General features: G+C 37.8%; 1 protein-coding gene across 7 annotated transcripts in view; it reads right to left on the bottom strand.

The window, feature by feature from the left end:
- The window catches only part of LOC126825389 (X-ray repair cross-complementing protein 5), a 284,666-nt gene that overhangs the window by 199,958 nt on the left and 59,091 nt on the right, over positions 1–25,617 (bottom strand). For all 7 annotated transcript variants that reach the window (XM_050555024.2, XM_050555025.2, XM_050555022.2 and 4 more), the window contains 2 exons: positions 23,988–24,062; positions 23,689–23,736 (listed from right to left, as the gene is read on the bottom strand). In XM_050555024.2, coding sequence (XP_050410981.1) covers positions 23,689–23,736; positions 23,988–24,062 — 123 coding nt within the window. The remainder of the gene's footprint in view (positions 1–23,688; positions 23,737–23,987; positions 24,063–25,617) is intronic.

Below are 25,617 nucleotides of genomic sequence, written 5' to 3'. Positions count from 1 at the left end.
TCCACACAGCAGCTTTGTGTCAACTACAGCTTATCCGAAAGGATCTAAGATCCTTAAGAAAACTAATCTGTAGGGTTTATCCTATTATGATCCCATTGCTTCCCACCATATTTGAAAAAAGAAATCTTTTAAAACCTACAGTCTCTATCGCATTCCCAAAGTTTTCGGGAAAAGGGGAGATTAACCAGGAACGGAAGACTGCCAATTACTTAATATCGATAGTGATCGATGACCCCAATGTTTCAATCCACATGGTTTTTGGCTCCGGAACGAAAGTTGCAGAACACTGAATGTCAATAGAATTCATTCTCTCATGACCCCTATGCTTACCAGCAAATTTGAAAAACACTCGTTAAAAACTGAAGCATCTATTGCATTCACAGTTTTTTTTTAGCAAAGTAATAACTCCACCAAATTTGCTTGCCACCAAATTTGAAAAAAATTTCCATTGAAAACTGTAGCCTTTATCAGGTTTTCGGCAAAGGGGGGGGGGGGAGATAACACTAGAAAAATCAATAGCCTTCTAGACCGGGAGCCCAGGAGGTTAGCCTAGTTGAAAAGTGTACCAATTTTCACATATATGGTATCAAAGCATGCATATCTGGTATCATCAGAATGTAAATGTAAGTCTGCCGAGTATCTGGTGGTAGGTGTGGCTGTGAGGGCTGGGATTCTGGGCATGAATTCTTGGGCTAGATTAGCTCAAAAGTGTACCACATGAAAATGGTACAGCACTGTACCTTACATCTTCAAGTATTACAAAAACATTTTGACAGGACATTTCAAGTGGTGGGGTAACCCCGACAGAGTTATATAATTGCCAGACCACAGCTAGGCTAGATTAGCTGAAATCTGTACCACTTAAAACTGCTTTGGAGTTGTTCAGCACCACCACAGGAATCAAGAATGATCACTGCCAGACAATTTATGCGGTGGGTTACCCCTAACAGAACAGACACACCCAATATGCCACGCCTCCCAATAGGCTAGATTAGTTGAAGTCCGTACGATCTACAATTAATTGGACGTTGTTCGGCAAAACCGCAGAAATCATGGATTACCACTGCCAGACAGGTTGTGCGGTGGGGTACCCTTGACGACCGGCCAAATTCCCACGCCCCGCAACTAGGCTTGATTAGCTGAAGTCGGTACCAGCTAAAACTGGAGGTTGTTCAGTGTATCCATTTGATATTTAGCAAATAGCAATGTATGTGAGATGTACTGATGAAGTGAGACGTTTATACATGTATATATGCTGGGGTACAATTATTGCTGTAGGTATCGTCACCTCAGATCATTCTATTCTGATTAGCTGGAATGCCCGGAATACCAAATAAATATTCATTAACTCAATATCTGGTTAATAGACTTGTCAGGTGTTCGTTTTAAACTAAAATATTCCCATATGAGTCACAGAAGAAATGCTTTTTTTCGTGTCAGCAGGTGTGTGTTCTCGCAGTCTGCCCAACTGTCATCAAAAATATTCCGATTGGCGTTGACAGTTTCAAGCTCGGAAGCCATTTTATTTAAAGAATAAAAGAAATATTATCCAGACGATTTTTCAACGTAAAATATCAATGTAATTTTTAACGGACTGGGTAATCAACGATAAACCACCTCTTCGTTACTGTGGCGACGTATATTGTCGCGTGCAGTTTAACTGTTACATTCCGAGTAGGGGTATCCTTACCGTCAATTGTAATAAAAATTGTGGATGCATTCTTCGTGGGGGTATGGGACCAGACTACATCAAAGCGTAGACAACACGTAAATGATATTTGAGATTTCAGACAATAATTTTATCGCCTGACCTAATTATCGCGATATATATCGCCATCGCTGGGGTATCGCGGCAACCTTACCTCTTAAAAGTGACTGCTAATTCCACTAGGAAGCCAAATTCACAATGGGAGCTCATTTTTGAAGGAAACTCATAATGTTCCCTAAAACGGCGAGTAATATATTGAAATATAGGTTTTCGTTGTCAATTACTTCAAATATAAACATAAAAAACATGTTTCGACCGAAAGGTTTTCCAATCCGATGATATTCTTTCCCTTGTATTCTTATAAGGACACAAATTATACACGTTTAAACAGAATTAACCATCGGGCCATCATGATGTTTATGAAAGCTAACTGGGGGTTGTCCAACCTCATGTAAAAGTCTAACTTACACTCGCTTGAATCACTGGAATACTCGCAATCAGTATAACAGTCTGATTCTTCCGCTTTCATCAGTATCATGCAACGGGGGTGAACCTTGTCTTAACAGTTATTAGGTCACTCATACGCGGCGGAAAAGCTGAGGTTGGCAAACATTTTCCATCCCTTCTTCCCCTCTGTTTTTTGGTAGAGAGGGTGACCGCGACTGGTGTCATTGTGGATCATAATGTATGCTTGACAATTCACTTTATGAACTCGGCGAATCAGAAAACTTATAGTTTAAAACATTACTAACATCGTTATGTCTCACCAAAATTGGCCGTCATTTTGAATATGACCTCAACCTGGAATACCTTTTGGTTGGAACATGTTTTTATGTTTATATCTGAAGTAACTGACACTGAAAACCTATATTTTAATATACTGCACATCTTTGTTAGGGGACTATATGGGTTTAACTCAAAAATACACCTCCATTTTGAATTTGGCCCCCTAGCGGAATTAGTCATCACTTTAAGGAGGAATAGCAAAATTCATTGGATTCAGCGGGTCAAATTACGATAGAAACTAGCTTCATACCGAGGTCCGAGAGAATCTGTCCCGACTTTTACCCCACTAAATATATTGCACATCTTTTTTTAGTGAACTTTATGAGTTTCCCTCTAAAATGAGCCTCCATTTTGAATTTGGCCCTCTAGCGGAATTAGCCATCACTTTCAGGAGGAATACCCTAGCTCATTGGATTCAGCGGGTCGAATTCTTCTAGAAACATATTCAAACCGAGGTCCGAGAGCAGCTGCCACATATTTTACACCACTAAATAACCAGAAACCACCTCATGTCGGCCATCTTGAATATATAAATTTCCCCAATTCTGAATCTACACATATAGAAGATATATAATCCACCAATAAAAATTAGGTGGACTATATTTCCATGTCAAGGCTTAAAATGGGGTTTGGCAACCGGACTTTATGGTTCGTTTGTCAGTAGTGCTGACACCGATTCGATTCGCAGACCTTTTTTGTATTATCGATGCATCGGCAAAAAATACTAATAATTAGCTTTATGCGTCCAAGGAGTGTGAGGACTCTGAGGAGTTCACAAGTTCGTCCACTGAATAAAAAAACCACCTTTTCAATATGTTTTTATAATTCAAAATAAAACAATATATATGTAACGGAACAATTCAATGAATCTCGCATGAATTATTAGGCTTGACATGTTTACCCTACGCTTCCGTTATGTTTGTCTCCATTTTCCAGTGACTACAAAGACTGCGTTTGCTGGTTATGAGGCTTTCACCTTTGGTGACAGACTATTGTTATTACTAAAATTATTAGGCTTTCACCTTTGGTGAAAGACTATTGTTATTACTAAGATTAATATTATTAGGGTTTCACACTGCGTAGCTTGTGTGAAACACTTTTTTTTGTTAAGATTATTATTCTTCTTATTAGGGTTTCACACTGCGTAGCTTGTGTGAAACACTATTGTTTTTGTTAAACACACATTAAGCAAGAGCTAAATCTGATTATTGTAAGTCTTAATTTAGGCTTCAGATGTTATAGAAATTATAAATTAGATCTTTATTTAAACAAACAAGCCCAAAATCATCTCTGTAGACCCACGGATGGCTCGGCTACAGTTGGATTTAAATAGGATTTCACTGATTGATTAAATCAAAAATGGCGCCCCATGCGGAGATTATTAACCGTTACGTTGACGCCATCAGTTAGATCGAGGCTAAATGATAGAGTGTACAAAGCGAGGCCGCTGTTGAGCGATGCCGCATGTCAGTCAATTTGATTGAAAGTTTGATATATACGGCCTTGATATTATGTTCAGTTGTGGTTAAAATGAGAGTTTGGATGTTGGTATTATACGCTCTTTTGTCACTTGCGTTTAAAGAAAAATTATGGAAATTGATAAACATCGCAGCTAACATCACCCCAATTGGATCACTGTAGTGTTTCCTATTTGTCTGCTTCGAGTCCCGTAGTCACCTTATAGTACAAGAGTACACGTAGGCTAACAAGAATTCGGCTATAATTATGCCTCATTGATTTGGTACATTCCTTTCAAACTTTCGCTTCTTATCTATATAATAAAAGTCTTATTTCTAATTTGTAGTAAAAATAAATGTGATACGAATTGAACTGCAATGTATCCCGCCTCAAGCCATTGAAAACGTTACTTGATAATCGAGATTATGTAGGGGGAGTTAACACCTGTCAATCAAACGATCGGCCAAGGTGAAGATATATTTGACTACCATTTCTAGTCAAATATTACAACGATGATAACTTTGTTCAGAATAAAGTAATTTGACTGAAATTTTCAATATATTCTTCTTTCATAGACTATTTTTGAACTGTTATAGCAAGAATGGCCAACTCTCTATAAAAATCTCCCATAATGTATCTTTAAAATTATTATTCTTATTAGGCTTTCAGACTTTGTCTGAAAGCCTATTGAGATTACTAAAATTATTATTATTATTAGGCTTTCACCTATGGTGAAAGACTATTGTTATTACTAAGATTATTCTTCTTATTATTATTATTTTTTTGGGGGGGGGGGGGGAGCCTCTTTCTCAGTAACTATAAGAGATAGAGGTCTGAAGTTTGGTTTTCTTTCGGGAAACTGGGTGGTTTTCTCGAAAACCATGCCTATTTTTTTTTAAAACTTTGTCAATTGAGAGTCTAATTTGTAGTCTGTTGTGTGAAACCATTATATCATTTTTTGAATTGTCAAGGGTAGCCGAAAAAAGAGATCGAAAATCGAAAACGTCGTATTTTTAGAGGTCTTTTTCTCGGAAAGTCAACATAACATTTTTTTGGAACTTTTTCTACAGAGACTCTTATTCGTAGTGTTATCTATGAAATTATTGTACCACAGTTCCAAATATCAGGAGTAGGAGAACAAAGGGATCGAAAATTGAAAATGGCAGCTTTCACTGTTAATCGAAACAAGCAGTGAGGGTGGAAGGGCCTACAATATGTACGTTTGGTCAACGTATAGAACCTATTTAAGAGTGCTGTTTTTCTTTCACAGTGACGATATTTGAACTAAAATTATTTCAACTATGAGTCTTTACTTCTATCTAAAATATGGGTTTAGTGACCCTATAAAAGAAATAGTTGATTTCTGTGTGTAATAATTAGTCTTTGAATTAATATTGTTTCTTCTTTCTGAAAATTATCTCATAACCATAATCATCTCGAGAGAAATCGACGGCTGGCGCTGTTTATAAGGAAGTCCAATTTGGTCCACGGTTACAGTGTTATCGAATGTTGCACTTGTGATAGAAGGAAGGCATGGACTCTGTAATTTTTTAAAATAGTAAACTTTTACATTTTAGTGACGTCAAATCTTTAAAGTGCACGAAACCAGAAAATTGGCGATATTTCATTGAATATTCAATGAATTTTTGAACCAGTTACATATTTGAGTAGCTGACATGAACGCGATTCCGAAGTCCCGTGTACACATTGGTGTGACTGTAAAAGATCCCTTGGCAGTTGGAATTGTATATACGAGTAGACTAGCGCCGCTGTACTGGCAAAACTTTCCTCATGGTCCGTTTCGAGCAGAACAGTTAGACGTTAAACCCTATTTCATTGCATTTGATATTAATATCTATTGCGATTTCAGTTTTGGCCATAACTTAGGTGTGGACCAAGACATTGCTTTTTGTCCATTTCGCGAAACTGTTCTTTTTCCATTTCACGTAGATCTCAGAAACTGTAAGAAGTGATAGAGAGCAAGAGAGAAATGGGGTTTAACGTCCACTCGACACAAACTAGGTCATTTCGGGACTAACATATGGTTTAATTTTATTTCAATAATTCGCTTGCGCGTAGGGGTCTTTAGAATTTAGCAATGGGAGGAAACCGGAGGACCTGTAGAAAACCCACGAGATAGGACAGGCGACCCTACTCCTTGTCACGTATAACCAGCGATTCGAAACCACAGTTAACACTTGTAACTATTGTGAGCAGATCGGAAATGATGTAAATCTTTAACGTGCACGAAGACTCTGTAGAGACATTAACCGGTATTCATGTGTACACAGTCAGAAGTGGACCGAGAACTGAACAAAATGCGTATTTTGCCGTAGAAGTGGATAAAATCGGTACGTATTATCAACGTATAAAGCATATTTATATAATCGATAGAGCTTTTTTTTTACAGCAACAATAGTTGATGTATAAGTGTTTTACTGTTAACCAAAATATGGAGTTGATAATTCTAGAGTCAAAATATGTCATTTGACTATGTAATAGTTTACCCTGAAATTAATGTCGCAGGTTTTATCTGTACATGACGTCATCACTTGATACCATTGAAAATAGAGCGATCCGATGCAGCTATTTATAAAGAACTCGCCTTTCTTCTTTGGCAAGGTGAAACTAACGCCAATATGTATGACTTAGGCTGTGTTATCTGAGACATGACACTCCTTTTGTCCCATTCGAAAAACTGTTGTTTTTTTTAATTCCTTTTCCAATTCGTGTAGATCTCTGAAACTGTAACAGGTAGAATTCTGAATATTGAAAATCAACCCTAATTATGTTAATTCCCAACCGATTTTTTAAAAAGTTATATTTTTGTACAGCCGGGGATATTGCGGATGCGATAACAGCCGAATTAAGCTACCATGTCGTTTTCACTTTTTTCTTGAAAATTTACTAAAATTGTTATTTCTTGGAATGTTGAGTTTTCTACCAATCTAAGATTATCATGTTGTGAATTGTTCAACTATATTTTTCACTTTCCTTCTATCGTAATGCGCATGCAAAGAACATGTCAATAGCTGAGTTATGCAAATGTGTGTTTTTGTTTGGGGGATTGGGGGAGTGGTGGGGATAGTCTTTGTCATGCATCTGGCGACCGTGTGACGCCTTGGCTACCGTGAAAGCCTTCAGTTTTGCCAGCAAGTCTAGTATTATTAAGCTTTCATATTACATATGAAAGCTTATTGTTTCTGTTAAGATTATTATTGTTATTTTTTTTGTGTGTTTTGTCCACAAATCGGATTTCTCAGAATCTAACCATAGGATCGTTCTGAAACTTTTACCTATCCCCCCCAAAATGGGTGGTGGCTGTTGATTAAATATATTTTCAAAACGTTTTACGAATCCGAAATCACCGAATTTGACGAAGGAATGCATTTGACCTACAATGCTGTAACTTTGTGACTATTACTAATTCTTTTTTCTTTGAGTATCTTGAAACATTTACTTCAAATCTGCAATTTCGGATTTTGGCATTTCGAAAATTCGTCGCTGTCATTTCGAACCGGAAGTTATTACCAATTTGACAACTTCTTTAATAGTTGTGCGATTTTCGTGAAATTTAGAATGTTAGTAGATCTTGCCAATGCGACTTCAATGATGTCCTTGGAAATTTTCTAAATTATCTCCCCTTGGTGAAATTAAGGATCAAAGTTTTCAAAAAAATCGTCGAAATATAGGTCAGAATGACCTAAAAAAAAAATTCGATACTAGACAAGTCATTACTGATTCGTACACAAAATATGGAGTTTGTCGATTGAACCGGAAGTGCCACCATCTTTAAACGTGAAAAATCAAAAAGGCTTTTTTGCTATTTTACTTACAGACTCGGGCGTCATATTTTCGGAATCCTGGAAGGAATGCCTAAAAATCTATCGGATCAGAATTTTGATTTCGGTCACGTGATGGTCACCATTTTGAATTGAAAATGAAAAATAGAAGCAATTTGAAGGGCCGGGACTTTGGAACACAAGAACTCTCCTTCTAATTAAGCTAGAATGTTCAAACTTGGTGTAGGCGTTCACTAGGTCAATGTCATGATTGAGTTCAAAGATGAGCATTTTTTGCCTAGGGTAAGCAGAGATAAGCAAGCTGATTTGTTGATTCTTTAGGGCACGATGACATTGGTTATAATGAATGGAGGGCGATGAAACTCTTGTCAATCGAGAGGCTAATAGCTGGCCTGTTGTGTGAAATCATTGTATCATTTTTTGAAAATGCCCGGGATAGCCGAAAAAAGGAGATCGAAATCCAAAAAGTCGTATTTTTACGATTTGGGGCATTTTTAGAGGTCGTGTAAAGTAAAATAAAGCATGCATATACATATATTATTGATATTAAATATATCATATAAAAAACTAAACAATGAATCAGCTGTCATTGACAGATTTTATATTATAAGCATGGTCAGTGGAAGGTCAGCGTATTGTCTAACTTGAACTCACTGACTCCGTAACATTATTGTGGGTATGGTATAAGCTGAATTTGATGAGATGCACATATCTCGTATGACTATTTGGTACTTACAGTGTTAGACTTTGTCGTAACGTTACGGTCTCCATTCATCAAATCGTCGTTGGGGCTATAATACGATTTTGAATCAAGTTATTTATCACTGAGGGACTCAAAATTAGGTTTGATGTAGCTCTGCTCATTTACAGTGGCGAATTTAACGGGCTCATGGGTTCCAGCTCCCTCCTCTAGAAATTTCACAGCACCCGCATGGATTGTGGCTAATTTTGTGGCAGAATTTTATTTTTCTGGGGGAGGTACTTCTAAATGGCTCCGACACAAGTGCCTGAAATGCCATGAAATCACGTTTTTGGCCTCCAATTAAAATTTCTTAGCGGGAGAACCCCCTGACCCGACCCCCTTGCGGGGCTTCACGGTCGGTATCAGCCCCCCTCCCCACCACCATGTTCCCTCTTGTGCAGCTGCAAAAGAATGTACAAGTTCATTGCCTCATTGTCAAAGATCCCACTTTTCTACCCCAGTTCGGGTAATGAGGTCGAGCGTATATTGTATAGGGGATATTAAACAAGCAAACAGTATGGCTGATGTCTCCCGCCAAAACCCCAAAGTAAAAGATGACACTGTCTTAATTAACCCAGTACTAAACACAATTTACTTGTTTAATTTTTCCAGAATTTTTCAGGATAGCTGATGGGATGCGGGTCAAGTTATGCCACTTGTCTATTTAATTATTTACCAGTGAAAAATCGAATTAACTTCACCAAATTTTTACTCATTATAATGATTTTTTTTTTTCTGTTCATATTATTTCTATGACATGTGACAGTGACTGTGAATATGAAAGCTTTAATATCTGCTTAGCAGATCTAGTTATTATTTTTTTTATTGGGGGAAGCTAGATCTCAGCAACTATAAGAGATAGAGGTCTGAAGTTTGGTTTTCTCTTGGGAAAATAGGTGGTGGTTAGTGCTTAAATGTAAAACCAAATTTGTGCGCATAGCGGAAATGCGTCAATCTTTAACGTGCACGCAAATTGAAAATCAGCCACAATTCTGCTAATCGATTTTTCTCATATTTACATTTTTCGATAGATGGAGACATTTCGGAGCAGATAGCAGTTCAAAAACGTCGAATTTAGAAACTTTGTCGCTTTGATTTTTTAGGTGAAAATTGCAAAATTTTCTAAAAAATTTTATTTCTTGGAATTTTTAAATTCTGATTACAATTTGGGACAGCTGGCGTTGATTCGATTCCAACGATATAAATATTTTCCTGCAAAATTAACTTTGATTTTTCACTTTTTTTCGCATTTTAGTCAAAACGTAGAGATCGTACCCATTTTAAATGGCCCCAACGATTTTTCTGAAACTTCAGGAATATGAAGGCGAAGGACCAAACTAATGCTTAAAGTAAAAATGAAAATTGTACAATTACCGGAAGCAGCCAAGAAAAGTACCCAAACTTTGACAAAATTCAGAAAAATGGGTGCCTGTGCCGAAAATGCGATGTACCAATTGTGTTTTTGCCGATTAGTTAAAGTTTTATATCGTTTAATAGCCAATTGAGTTGTCTATCAGATGGTACTTCAGCGACAAGTTTCTATCAAAAAATAAAAAAGTTATGTGACTTTGAAAAGTAAGGTATTTTGCAATTTCGAGCAACTTTAGACGCATGTTTCTCGGAAACGCCCCCAAAGATTTTTTTGAAACTTTCTCAATTGAGAGACGAATGGGTTGGCTGTTTTGTGAAACTACTGTATTATCTTTTGAAATGTCAAGGGTAGCCGAAAAAAGAGATCGAAAATCGAAATTGTATTTTTAAGATCTGGAGCATTTTAAGAGGTCTATTTCTCGAAAAGTCAACATAAGTCAACTGTACAACAGTTCCAAATTTCAGGAGTAGCAGAACAAAGGGATCGAAAATTGAACAAGGCACCTTACATTGTTAAGCGAAACATAAGGGGGGATACAATCTGTATGTTTTGTCAACATATAGAGCCTATTCAAGAGTGCTTTTATCAGTGATGATATTTGAACTGGAATTATTTCAACTATGAGTGTTTACTTCTATCCAAAATATGGGTTTAGTGACCATGTAGCAGAAATAGTTGATTACAGTGTGTAATAATTAGTCTTTGAATTAATATTGTTGCTTCTTTGTCAAGATTATCTTATAACCGTAATCATCTAGACAGAAATGGACGGCTCGTGCTGTTTATAAGCAAATCCAATTTGTTAAATGTATGCAGTAGTATCGTACAGAAGTATCGAATATCACACTGCTGATAAAGGCATGACGTTGTTTGAGCATGGACTCTATCTGAAATTATTATTAAATTTTTATATGTTAGTGACGTTAAATCTTTTACGTGCACGAAACCAGAAAATTGGCGATATTTCATTGAATATTCAATCAATTTTTGAACCAGTTACATATTTGAGTAGCTGACATGAACGCGATTCCGAAGTCCCGTGTACAAATTGGTGTGACCGTAAAAGATACCTTGGCAGTTGGAATTCTATATAAGAGTAGACTAGCGCCACTGTACGAGCATGTTTAGAGGTCTTTTTCTCAAAAAGGCAATCTAATATTTTTTTGGGGAACTCCTTCTATAGAGAGCCTAATTGATATATCTGTGTATGAAACCACCGTACAACGGTCAAAAGTATAAATTGTTTAAGTGGCATTTAGTAACTAGATGAGAATAACACATGACACAATTATATGGAATACAAGTTACTTAAAGAGTTTATTACAGCGACGTTTCGACGAGGATTCTCCCGTCTTTATCAAGCAAAGAATGACCATCATAGTGCAATGAGGATATATATACAAAATATGGAACAAAGACAAACATCTATATACAATCAGAGATAATCATTTGGAAACCATCAAAGGGGTGGGAAGCCATAAGGGTGGGTCTAGATTGGTCGGTGACTATGCTTTCACAGAACGCACCTACTAAAGGACCATATAGAGAAGCCATATTGTGAAATAACATGAGATTATCCGGTACAAATCAATGAGGCATTTAAAAAAAGTTGAATGCATGGTTTTAAAAAAAATTTGATATACATAAATTGTCTTTAAAAAATCCAGATTTATGAATATGTTTAAGAATTGTAAAAAAATATGAAAACTATAAGTATACCATATAAAGGATATACAAAAAAAGGTTGAGTGAAATTGTTAAGATAAACGTGAAAAGCATTGGGTGTTAAGAAATTCAATAAGTATATGTATAGTACTTAAAGTAAAAAGTAATTATGCAAAAAAAACATGTCAAGATTCATTTGCAAAAGCATTTTTGAACATTGTGGAACAATTATGAACATAGGGCATACATCGCTGTGAGAAATGAATAAAAGAAACCGTATTCATAAATATAAAAAATAATCCGGATTAATATTGTGAATGTAACTGTATGGGAAATAGGGGGCCTGTGGCTTACTAATGTAAAGAAATTCATAAATGTCTTGGGGGAATAACCGAGTGGTATACTACTTGATAAGACTGTTGTATGCTCTTGGGATAAATAGACCAGGATCGCGGTTGAGTTCTGGATGGCACCTTTTAATGTTGATAGCTTCTAAGAGTTTCCTTGTCTTTTTGTTGTGTTGGTTTACTGTCAGTGTTTTAGTATCTTCCCAATTCACTTTGTGACGACCATTGTTGTTGAGATGTTGGGCTATTGCAGAGGTATTGTTGGCTGCTAGGGATTGGTGTTCTTTGATACGGGCATTCAATGGGCATTTAGTTTCTCCTATGTATGTCTGGCCGCACGAACACGAAACTTGGTAGACACATCCTTTTGGTTGTTGTGGGATGGTTGGGTTTATTTTTCCGTTGGCTCGTAGTAAATCTTTCAGGGTGCTGCTGCTGGAGAAGACCGTGTCAATGCCTGCCTGTTTCAGGATTCTTCTGATGTGGTATGATGAACTGCCGTTGAATGGTATGCTGACGCGTATGGGTGAAGGGTCTATTCTTGCTGGCTTCACTGTAGAGTGTCTGGATGCTATTGTGGAATTGATGGTTTTATTGATTAGCTGCTTAGGGTACTGGTTAAAAGTGGAGAAGACTTCCCTGAGATGTTCGATTTCATGCTGAAGGAGATCATGGTCACAGATACTGAGGGCGCGGTTAGTGGTTAGTGAGTGTTGTAATGATGGCTTTCTTGGTTTGGGACGGATGGTTCGATTTGAAATGGAGATACTGATCGGTGTGGGTTGGTTTCCTATAAACTGAAGTACGGAGGGAGTTGTTAGTCCTTTGAACATTGACATCTAAAAATGGGAGGCAATTGTCAGTTTCCATTTCCATAGTGAACTTGATTTCGTTGTGCTGTGTGTTCAGGTGGTTTAATAGGTTTTGTGGGTCATCTCCATGCATTTGCTTAGGCTGTTGATGGCTTCTTTTCTTGGTACATTGGTGAAGAGGTCGACAACGTCGTAGGAGACGAGTTTCCCTGGATTGGTGACTTTTGATGTTGCTACAAAATTCTTTGGAGTCCAGAATGTAAGAATCAGCAGTTTTGGCTATTGGCGATAGTAATTTGGATAGGTGCTGTGCTGTTTTGTAGTACACTGAGTCTCCGGAGCACACAAGTAGCCTGGTTTTGGGTGGGTTTTTGTGGATTTTGATTGTAGCTCTGACATAAGGCGGATGAGGGTGGGTCGGTTTGAGTTGGTAGAAAAGCTGGTTTGAAATCTGATTCTGTTCTTTAAGGGTTTTGAGGTGTTTCAGGTGCTTCGTTTGGTGGACAGAAGTAGGGTCTTTCCTTAATCTCTTATAGGTGGCTTGGTCTTGTAGGAGGGTGTTCACTGTGTTTACGTAGTCCGGGGTATCCATTATCACCGTTGCTTTCCCTTTGTCTGCAGGAACTATCATGATGTCTCTGTCTTCTTTGAGTTCTTTGAGGGCTTCACGTTCAGGCTTCACGTTCAGTCTTGGTCATGTTGTTGGTGTGTTTTGCTGGCTTGGAGAGGATATTGGTTATCTGGTGGCGTAGGTAGTCGACTTTTCCCCCTGGTGCTAATTGGCGTAGACCTTTCTCAATACCTTCGATGTCATGATCATGATTCCTGGGCTTGGTTGTGGGTATAAACTTGAGTCCACATGAAAGTAGGGTGATCTGGTTATCTGTGAGGGACCGTTGACTGAGATTAATAGGTGGGTAGAGATAACAATATGTGTCGGGGGATCTAGAACAAACTGCAACAGAAATCATTTCTTTGGTAACCGTTCAGGTATGGCCTCTAGTACTCCCATAACAAAAGCGGCCGTTATCGGTCTTGGGGAAATTTGAATAATTAACATAATTGCAAGATGGCCGCCAGTGGAGCAGAAAATCGACGAAATCTCTGAAACCGTGTACTTTAGTGCAAATAAATGTATTACCGACCTATAGAAAATCGATACTCGCGAGTTCAAAAATGCTGCCATTTTATCCCTACGACATTACCGTAACCAAAGCCCTATATAGGGAAAGTTAAGACAACTCATTTCCAGGCGCCATTTTGGGTCCCAACTATGACGCCACAAAAACCATGACGTACCATGGCGTCATACAGCTTTATATACTTCTTGCAGTATTATTATGTTGGGTGGGATAGCGTTTTACCTTAAACAAATTGCAAAAGAAACCAATGCAGTTTAGTTCAATGATAAATATGTCAGACAAAATGACGTAATCAACATAATTGAATATGGCGGTCTTCAGGAATTTTCAAAGAGCCATATCTCGTAATAAGTGTGTTTTAGTAGTGGCAGAATAAATAATTTATTTTTAAATTCCTCAAACACAGAGGGATTATGCGAGCGAAATGTGCCGAAAAATTCAATTTGACAAACATCAATTAAAAAAATGTATTTTTCATACGGCGCCGGGTATTTCTTTCAAAATGCCTGCCAAATTTGGTAATATAATGGAATTTTAAAAAAACCCATAAATATGGTAATCAAAGGGCAGCGATAGTCTCGTACGATATGACTTTTGCTGTCTTTCATATGGTTATCGGTCTCCGAATTTAAAGATAAATTTCGAAAATCCAAAATGGCAGCAACACAAATTGACAGCTGATATTAATTTAATCGTCATTTTTACCTGTTGGATATTACTTGTAACATGTCATTTACACGGTTTTCGATGTCGCCGGGTTCAATACTGATCTCAAAATGAATCCATGATGGCAGAAATTCAAAATGTCTGGCAAAATTTAGTCCAAAGTTGCCGAATTTGGTAATATATCTGATATATGTGTTTTGGAGTTGTTGGGATCAACTCTGATCTCTTAAATAAATTCTGAGTATTCTTGATGGTAGAAATTCAAAATGGCCGGCAAAATGAAATCTAAATAGATGGAATTTGAATTAACAGTCATTTTTTCCGTTGGATATGGCTTGGTATATGTCTTATATATGGGTTTGGTGATTGTTGGGTTCAATCTCTATCTAAAAAAACTAATTAAGAATGGTCCAGATGGTGTAAATTTAAAACGACAACCAAAACTGAAACCAAAATAAGGATTTTTAGGGTTACTGAATTCAATGTTAGGTTCAAAACTTACTTCAAATAGGTTTGCCACACACCAAATTTGTGAGTAAGTTAGAAACATCAGGACAAATTACAGAAAACCTTTTATTATGGTCATTTTTATAAAAGCAAGGAGAGTACCCCACCGGACCTCCAATAGAGTGTGAATCCCTTGCGAGGCCAACGTCAGGGACCCTTGGTCCCCTAGTGTCCCGTGCTTGTGATAAAATGTACTACTGTGGCAATCACAAGTGTCTGTCGTGAAATGAATAACTATCGGCCTTGATGTTACAAGGGACGGACCGGGAGTCAAGTTTCTCTAAACCACGATGTTTCATGTAGTTCGGATAGAGAGTCTAAACAATCATGTACCCTGTAGTTCGGATAGAGTGTCTAAACCATAAAGTACCCTGTACTTCGGTGTACCCTGTAGTTCATATAGTCTCTAAATTATGATGTACCCTGTAGTATCTTAATCATATCGAGTTCCAACTGGAAAGGGAACCTTAACGTGCACGTCAATGTGTACATGGGATCTCGGCTTTTCGTACCATCCGAAGGACTATACGTTGTCCCTCGCCTGGTCTTCTGTCCTGCACCACTGACAAGGGGTACCACGCCGTAAAATCCCAATGAACTTTCTTGGCCAACGCAGGGATCAAACACTGAACCTCCAGGTAAGCAAGCCACCGTGTCCCCCAGCTATAGATGAAGGATGATGTAGAGTTTCAGTTTGATGAGTTGTACAGCGGTTCCACACTGATCAGCAGTGAATATTTGCTAAGCCGCTACAATCACTGATAAGGATGACATCGATGCGACTTAATGAGCCCCAAATATTTGCTTTTTTACTCCGACAAATTGAAAATCGGCCCTAACTATGTCAATTCCCAACCGATTTTCGAAAAAGTTACATTTTTGTACAGCTGGGGATATTGCGGATGGGATAACGGCCGAAGAGAGATATCGTGTCGTTCTCATTTTTTCTTCAAAATTTGAAAATTTACTAATTTACTACCCTGTAGTTCATATAGTCTCTAAATTATGATGTACCCTGTAGTATCTTAATCATGACGTACCCTGTAGTTCAGATCGAGTTTCTAAACCATGTTTATACTGTAGTTCGTAGTTTTGTAAATAGGAGGTCGATCGTCAAATCAATATGAATTGTACGATATGTTAATCTCGAAATAGCATAGTTCTCTTAAATGAATATATTGTTAACACGCTTTAAATATCTGGATGTAATAGAGTTGGTATAGAGAGAGAGAGAGAGAGAGAGAGAGAGAGAGAGAGAGAGAGAAAAAAATGGGGTTTAACGTCCACTCGACACAAACTAGGTCATTTCGGGACTAACACAAGGTTCAATTTTATTTCAATACTTCGTTTACGCGTAGGGGTCTTTAGCTGTGGGAGGAAACCGGAGGACCCAGAGAAAACCCACAAGGTTTGAAAGGCGACCCTACGTACAAACGGGGAATCGAAACCCCGCCATTTGACTCAATGACAGACCGTATGATACAGCGCGCGCGTGCTAACCATTCGGCCACCCAACCCCCTGAGTTGGTGTAGAAAATTCTAGGTATATTAAACTGTTCGCAATAGGAGGTATTTCTTGCTATGTCTTGTTTGTATTATAGGATGGAATTTATTGTTTTGATTATAATCACAATGTTACACAATAAATTATACCCCTCCCCTACTGAGAATTGTAATTAAAGAATGTTATGATATCGTAGTTTATATTATGTGCAATCGTATGACAACTTAATTTAATTACTATGATTATTTCTACAAAGATCCAATTATAGTCTTTAATTACGCATTGTTAACCAGCCATTGGAGTTTTAATGCCAATAAATCATATAGTTTATACAGCTCGACGTAAGACTTAAAAAATATATAGACACAGTTGGTTTAACTTTAATGTAGATATTAATCATCTATATTGCACGTATATGCCTGTTCAGCGCTTAGAAATAACAATTGCCATAATGTAGCGCTTTAGAAATAAAATTATAATATACTCTTCAAAAAAGTAGGGGATATTCAGAAACAATACAAAACTGCGGAAATGCACTGCTGTTTTTATTAGAGGTAACCAGTGTATGATAATAATAGGCCAATTGCCTACACATGAACATAAACATTTCATATGGGCGGCTTATCTGACAGCCCCATTTCACTCACAAAGAGATACACTGTCAAAAGTGAAAAGTGACGTTTTTGATTTTTGTCTTAATAATGAGTAATTGCTCCACCAATCCCCAAACATCCAGCAATTCGTTGTGGCATGCTCCTAATCAACCGTCCAATCACGATTTGGGGCAATCTGACCAACTCCTCTTGCAGTGCCACGGCCAATTCTTGCAGTGTTGTTGGTTGACGTTGACGTCGACGAACACGTCTCCCGATCAAATTAACAGTAACACACTAAAGCAATCATACACTACACATTAAATCTTATGCAAGAACCAATAGGAAAGCAAACATGGATAGGATAAACTAGCACACGGCAGTTTTCATCAACCCTTCCTTTAAGTATTAAATTTGACAATAAACCCCTCTCGCGTGTATGGCGCTATTGCGTGCATCAGTCGCGTGTGCAGCTCATTGGTTCTATTGGGGCGATAAGTTCTTCATCTGTCAACATACCCCCACAGCAAGTCAAGTGTCCATGACTATTTATCATATCACAACCTGCAGTTGAATCATGTTATGTTCATATTGTCTTATGTATTTGCCAACGTCAAGGTGCGCTTGTTCTATTGTTCTATTAGCCTATTCAGATTTGCTCAAAAGAACTTAGTACTAAAATGGCATTTTTCCAATAAGACCAGCGATTATTTCGTAAGATTTGACTTTAACTATGTCCCTGTTTTCATATTCTAAGTAGGTAGACTATTCTTATCGGCTTTTATTAGATGGTTATAGATGAAAAGAAATGGGGTTTAACGTCCTACTGTTCTGTTCCGACTGGGATAATGAAGACTGGCATACGCCAGTGCACTACGGCACACTCTTATATCGAGTTCCAACTGGAAAGGGAACCTTAACGTGCACGTCAATGTGTACATGGGATCTCGGCTTTTCGTACTATCCGAAGGACTATACATTGTCCCTCGCCTGGTCTTCTGTCCTGCACCACTGACAAGGGGTACCACGCCGTAAAATCCCAATGAACTTTCTTGGCCAACGCAGGGATCAAACACTGAACCTCCAGGTAAGCAAGCCACCGTGTCCCCCAGCTATAGATGAACGATGATGTAGAGTTTCAGTTTGATGAGTTGTACAGCGGTTCCACACTGATCAGCAGTGAATATTTGCTAAGCCGCTACAATCACTGATAAGGATGACATCGATGCGACTTAATGAGCCCCAAATATTTGCTTTTTTACTCCAACAAATTAAATTCTAAAACATTTTTTTTACCCCGACAAATTAAATTCTTAAACATTTTTTTTAAGTATTAGAAAAATAAATAACGACGTTTGAAGTATTTGTAGGTAAATATTATTTCCTATTTAGTGTAAATGGGTATAAAAATGATTAAAAGGCAGCATTCTGCCCGAAGCAGTAACGTCTTATGTAAACATTGCACGCCCCATTGAGCCAATGATTGACGTCGCGTGATGTGACGTCATGTGTTGAAGGCACTCATTTTTTACAGAGATATTAGAAGACTTTCGTAATCCTCTGTGGAACAGATTGCAGCGGTTCATGGTTTCCAACAGTTTTCCGAGCGTAGTTACAATACAATTGATAATGACGTCACAATGAGAACGATGTAATGCCATAAAAATGACGTTACGACATCATAATAAGATCGTAGGTTATGTCGGCATAATTGAACTCGCGAGTATCGATATCCTACAGGCCGTTAATACATTTATTTGCACTAAAGTCAACCGATTCGGAGATTTTGGCGATTTTCTGGTCCACTGGCGGCCATCTTGGATTTATGTTACTTATGCAAATTTCCCAAGACCGATAATGGCCGCTTTTGTTATGGAAGTACTAGAGACCATACCTGAACGATTCCCAAAGAAATGATTTCTGTTGCAGTTTGTTCTAGGTGTATTGTTATCTATACCCGCCTATAATGACAGTTTTGGTGATGTATCCTTCCTTGTTAGTTTTAGATGTGGTAGGATTGGTGGGCTGTTGGTTGTTGCGTTCCAACTGGTTGAACTTATTGGTTTGGCGGCTCTTGACGAGGGTGTCTAGCTTAGCATTGGTTTCTATCTGTTTGTTGCGTAGAACCTTATATGTTTCAGGGGTTAGTATAGTAGCAAGTTGGTTACGTTGATCTTCTGTTACTTTGAAAATGCGTTGTTTTTCATTTCTTAAATGCTGAATACGTTCGTGCATAAGGCACTGACTAGCTTTGCGGAGAATTTTCTGTGCGGCTGATGACGCAACTGGTGACTTGAGGGTGAATCCTTTCGGCACCAAACAACTATCTCTACATCGCATGAGAAATGTTAGACTGTTACACACCTTGATATATTTACCCTCAGATTTACTACATTTTGCATACGTATAAAGCATATATAGAGACCTTTTTTTAAGTGGCAATATTTGAACTAAGGGTATTTTACTGTCAACCAAAATACGGAATTGGTGCTTCTAGGCTGTAAATAAGTTATTTTAGTAAATAACATTTAGTCGTAGAATTTATGTGCTAGGTCATTTGTCTACATGACGTCATCACTTGATACCATTGAAAATAAAGGAATCCGATGCGGCTATTTATAAGGAAGTCGCCTTCTTCTCATCAAAAATGAAAATCTAATGCTTGTAAGTATGTTTTAGGTTTTGGTACTTATCTTAGACCTAAGATTCCTTTTTTGTCCCATTCGGAAAATTGTTTTGTTTATTCCTTTTCTAATTCGTGTAAATCTTTGAAACTGTGACAGGTAGAGTTCTGAATATTGATTTTCACATGTTTTAAACTGTTAGTGCTTATAACTATCGCGAAAGTTATGAACAGACCCGAAGTGAAGTAAATCTTTAACGTGCACGAAAATTGAAAATCGGCCCTAACTATGTCAATTCCCAACCGATTTTCGAAAAAGTTACATTTTTGTACAGCTGGGGATATTGCGGATGGGATAACGGCCGAAGAGAGATATCGTGTCGTTCTCATTTTTTCTTCAAAATTTGAAAATTTACTAATATTGTTATTTCTTGGAATTTTGAGTTTTTGATTACATATTTGGATTGTCGGCATCTGTTCGATTCTACCGATCTAGGAATAATCATGATGTGAATTGTTCAGCTATATTTTTCAATTTCCTTCTATCGTAATGCGCATGCAAAGAACTTGTCAATATCTGAGTTATGCAAGTATGTGATTTTATTTGGGGGGTGGGGGGAGTGGCGGGGATAGTCTTTGTCATGCATCTGGCGACCGTGTGACACCTTGGCTACGGTGAAAGCCTTCAGTCTTGCAAGCAAGTCTAGTCTTTAATTGATATTACATACTCATGAAAATATGTAATACCCAGAATTCTCAATAAGTCTGACCCAGCTGATAAAGCCAAATTTTTGGGAGGGGGCGCTTGGCTGTCGTGTCTCTTGGGAGAAGTAGTGTGATCCCTGGGGTGCTGAACAATTTCCAAGCAGTTTTAAGTGGTACACACTTCAGCTACTCTAGCCTAATTGCGAGGCGTGTCAATTTGGGCGTGTCTATTAGTGGTAACCCACCGTACAATCTGTTTGGCAGTGATCATTCATGATTCCTTTGGTAGTGCGAACAACACCAAAGCAGTTATAAGTGGTACATATTTCACCTAATCTAGCCTAGTTGTGGGGCGGGGCATTTTGGGTGTTTCTTTCAGGGGTACCCCACCGCAATATCTGTCTGGCGGTGGTAATTCATGATCCCTGTGGTGGTGCTGAACAACTTCCAAACACTTTTAGGTAGTACGGACTTCAGCTAATCTAGCCTAGTTGGGGGGGGGGGGGGGGAGGGGGTTCGTCGTGTCTGTCGGGGTAACCCACCGCACAAATTGTCTGGCAGTGATCATTCTTGATTCCTGTGGTGGTGCTGAACAACTTCCAAGCAGTTTTAAGTGGTACAGATTTCAGCTAATCTAGCCTAGCTGTGGTCTGGCAATTACATAACTCTGTCAAGGGTACCCCACTACTAGAAATGTCTGTCAGAGTGTTTTTGTAATACTTGAAGATGTAAGGTACACTGGTGTACCATTATCATGTGGTACACTTTTGAGCTAATCTAGCTCAAGAATTCATACCCAGTATCGTAGCCCTCACAGCCACACCCACCACTAGATACCCGACAGACATATTTTGATGATACCAGATATGCATGCATTAATACCATATCAGCTAGGTTGACCCCCTGGGCTCTTGCTCTATTCATCCATTCATGATCCTAACACTTCCAACCAAATTTGAAGAAATCTCTTAAAACCTATATCCTCTATCGCATTCACATGGTTTTTGGCAAAGGGGGATAACATCAGAACAGAAAGTCTCAGAATGTTGAATATGAATAGAATTCAATCTCTCATGATCCCAATACTTCCCACCTAATTTGAAAGAAATCCAATAAAGGTTTTCTAAAAAGGCGGATAACTTCGGAATGAACAAGCGGCTGCCAGGCAGGATACGCCCACATTTTCGAGAGATGGATAGAGAACAAGCTAAAAAGAAAGTGATTTTTCCTACAATCAAGGGCCATAATTCAGGAAATTACAATTCGATATGCGCAAATATCGAAAGGAACCAAGATCTTTGGGTTATAAACATACATTTTAAGTTTCAAGAAAATCGGATAAAAATTGTGACCTCTATAGGGTCCACAACCTTGATATACCATATTTTTTCGCTATTTGAGAACGAGAGGCGGCCATTTTTGGACGATTTTCACGAAATTCAAACACAGCTGTCCTTAGTGTGTAACGGTGATATACTAAAACATTTTTTTTAAAATCGGTTAAAAATTATGACCTCTATAGGGTCCACAAGCTAAAATGGTGATTTTTCCTACAATCAAGGGCCATAATTCAGGAAATTACAATTCGATATGCGCAAATATCGAAAGGAACCGAGATCTTTGGGTTATAAACTTACATTTCAAGTTTCAACAAAATCGGATAAAAATTGTGAACTCTATATAGAAATGAAATGAAAATGAAATGGGGTTTAACGTTTTACTGTTTTGCTCCAAACTGGGCTAATGAAGACGGAACTCTATATAGGGTCCACAACCTTGATATACCATATTTTTACACTATTTGAGAACCAACGGCGGCCATTTTGTCTGTCAATTTTGGGCCGATTTTCATGAAATTCGAACTCAGCCGTCCTTAGGGTGTAACGGTGACATAATAATACGGTTTTTAAAATTGGATAAAAATTATGACCTCTATAGGGTCCACAAGCTAAAAACACGATTTTTCGTAAAATCAGGGGCCATAATTCAGAAAGTCACCGTCCGATATGCGCGAATATCGAAAGAAACCGAGATCTTTGGGTTATAAACTTACATTTCAAGTTTCAAAACAATCGGATAAAAATTGTGACCTCTATAGGGTCCACAACCTTGATGGATAGAGAACAAGCTAAAAAGAAAGTGATTTTTCCTACAATCAAGGGCCATAATTCAGGAAATTACAATTCGATATGCGCAAATATCGAAAGGAACCAAGATCTTTGGGTTATAAACATACATTTTAAGTTTCAAGAAAATCAAATCAAAATTGTGGCCTCTAGAGTATCCACAACCTTGATATACCATATTTTTACGCCATTTGTGAACAAACGGCGGCCATTTTGTATGACAATTTTAGGCAGATTTTCACGAAATTCAAACTCAGCTGTCCTTAGGGTGTAACGGTGATATAATAATATGTTTTTTTAAATCGGATAAAAATTATGACCTCTATAGTGTCCACAAGCTAAAAACGTGATTTTTCATACAATCAGGGGCCATAATTCAGGAAGTTACTGTCCGATATGCGCGAATATAGAAAGGAACCGAGATCTTTGGCTTATAAACTTACATTTCAAGTTTCAACAAAATCGGATAAAAATTGTGACGTCTATAGGGTCCACAACCTTGATATACCATATTTTTACGCCATTTGAGAACAAACGGCAGCCATTTCGTCAATTTTGGGCCGATTTTCACGAAATACAAACTCAGTCGTCCTTAGGGTGTAACGGTGATATAATAATACGTTTTTTTAAATCGGATAAAAATTATGACCTCTATAGGGTCCACAAGCTAAAAACGCGACTTTTCGTACAATCAGGGGCCATAATTCAGGAAGTTACGGTCCGATATGCGCGAATATCGAAAGGAACCGAGATCTTTGAGTTATCAACTTACATTTCAAGTTTCAACAAAATCGGATAAAAATTGTGACCTCTATAGGGTCCACAACCTTGATATACCATATTTTTACGCCATTTGTGAACTAACGGCGGCCATTTTGTCCGTCAATTTTGGGAAGATTTTCACGAAATTCGAACTCAGCTGTCCGATATGCGCGAATATCGAAAGGAACCGAGATCTTTGGGTTATAAACTTACATTTCAAGTTTCAACAAAATCGGATAAAAATTGTGACGTCTATAGGGTCCACGACCTTGATATACCATATTTTTACGCCATTTGTGAACAAACGGCGGCCATTTTGTCTGTCAATTTTGGGCAGATTTTCACGAAATTCAAACTCTTATCTTACCATATAAACATAAATATTCTTAAAGTCATTTGGATTTTCAATTTTCTCCTGCAATAAATAAACATATTATTTAATGAAAAACTATAGAATGTATGCAGGAATTGCATCATTAACAACTTTAGAACCAACAGTACAAGCTATTTCATATGTAGATTCCTTCAGATTACTATTATCATACTCTTTAATTCAGCTTGTGAAAGGCTTTGGCTGGTAAACTCGGGTACCAAAATCATCTAAGCTAGTAAAATGCGGTATCCTTCAAATAATTTATGGAGACATACTCCTAAATACCTACTTACAGTTCCATAAAATATAACACCAATCAAGTCTTTATTACTGCTAATTATTTTGTTCTGCATGGTAGTTTGTATACACTAAAATTAAAAAAACAAATACCAGTATTATTTTCCAATATTATATCTTTTTGTTTTGAAAAGATCATGGACATTTGTTTTAAAGTGCACATAAGATGGATGTGGGAACTTTTCGCTATGTGTAGCCAATGGTTACTATATCCACTTTACGGCAAGTTCACACCAATCTGATTGAAAATAATTCAGCTATCTTCACTCAAAGTCGGAAAAATAGACCTCCGGTAAAAACGACTTTGCCAATTATCAAAAACACTCTTAATCCCCTCAGATGCCAGTGACGTCACAGTGACCGAATGCATATTCAGAATGTTTATTCCTTAATTACCTACATACAGCCGGCGTGTGTATTCATTAACGCCTGACTGATTCCTTAATCCCCTAATCAAATACAACAATTGACTATGGAATAATTTAGAATTTGTTTTATAATGTACTGCTCGCTCTCTTTTCTCACGACAATGATTTCAATACTATGTTTTAAGAGCCATTCCACGAGAAAACCATTCAGAAGGTTCGAAGGTTGGGGTCGGCCGATTGAGTTCATATTTACAGGGTTTGGTCGACCCATCGAGACTACTCCCAAGCCAAAATCGCTGATTTTAGAAATCAACAGTTTCTGAGATACAGCCCGATTACGTAATCGTCCTGTATCTCGGAAACGGTTGATTTCTGTATTCAGTGATTTTGGCTGGGGAGTAGGCTCGATGGGTCGACTAAACCCTGTGAGTATGAACTCAATCGGCCGACCCCCACCTTGGAACATCTGCCTGATATTACTTGATTTTCTCGTAAAATGGCTCTTAAAGTAACTTTGTCATAGAGTCCAGTGTTTAAAATTTACGTGGGTCCGTCACCAATAAATAACTGGACGGGCCGACATCTTTTTATTTTGAAGATGGCGGGTCAGCCCTGTGAGCCGACTGTTTTTGCCATGGATATTTTGTTCATGGTTCTATAAAATTCTCTTTTGAGAATATTTATATTGCTCCTATTAACACGGACCGGGCATCGTCCAGATTTTATGAAAAAAGGAAAGAAACTACGCTTATCATCTAGAATTTACAACACGTATCCAACTAATAGATTGCCGTCAAGTATGTGTTAAATACCGTCAAGATTCCCAAAAAATCTCAGTTTGTGCTACCGTGTAGATTAAGAAACACCGTTTACTTTTGACAACGATCGTCTGCTTTACGACCGTCCAGTTTCTCGGGATGTTTTTAAGAAATGAACACTACCATTTAGATTTGAAAGGGGTTTAGTTTTTAGACAAGGCGTTTATTTTCCCGGACGTTGTCAAGAAATGAACAGAGTGTTTAATTATTCAAGGCGTTTAGATTTTACGCCAAATTACCACTTTACCGAGAGCCATCTAGTAACTTACGGGTGAGTAGTAATGCAATGCCGTTTACTTTTGTTTTTGTGTGAAATATTTAATTTCTGTCTCTCAATTTTAGTAACTATGTTCAGATTTAGAATCTGAGTATAGTGTCTAAAATTCTTGAATGAATTGCATATTTGTTGAATATCGTCCATTCTTCGGTATTGCCGACGT

Source organism: Patella vulgata, chromosome 6 (genome assembly GCF_932274485.2).
Source record: "Patella vulgata chromosome 6, xgPatVulg1.2, whole genome shotgun sequence".
NCBI classification, from domain to species: domain Eukaryota; kingdom Metazoa; phylum Mollusca; class Gastropoda; family Patellidae; genus Patella; species Patella vulgata.
This window is presented reverse-complemented; position numbering and strand designations above follow the sequence as displayed.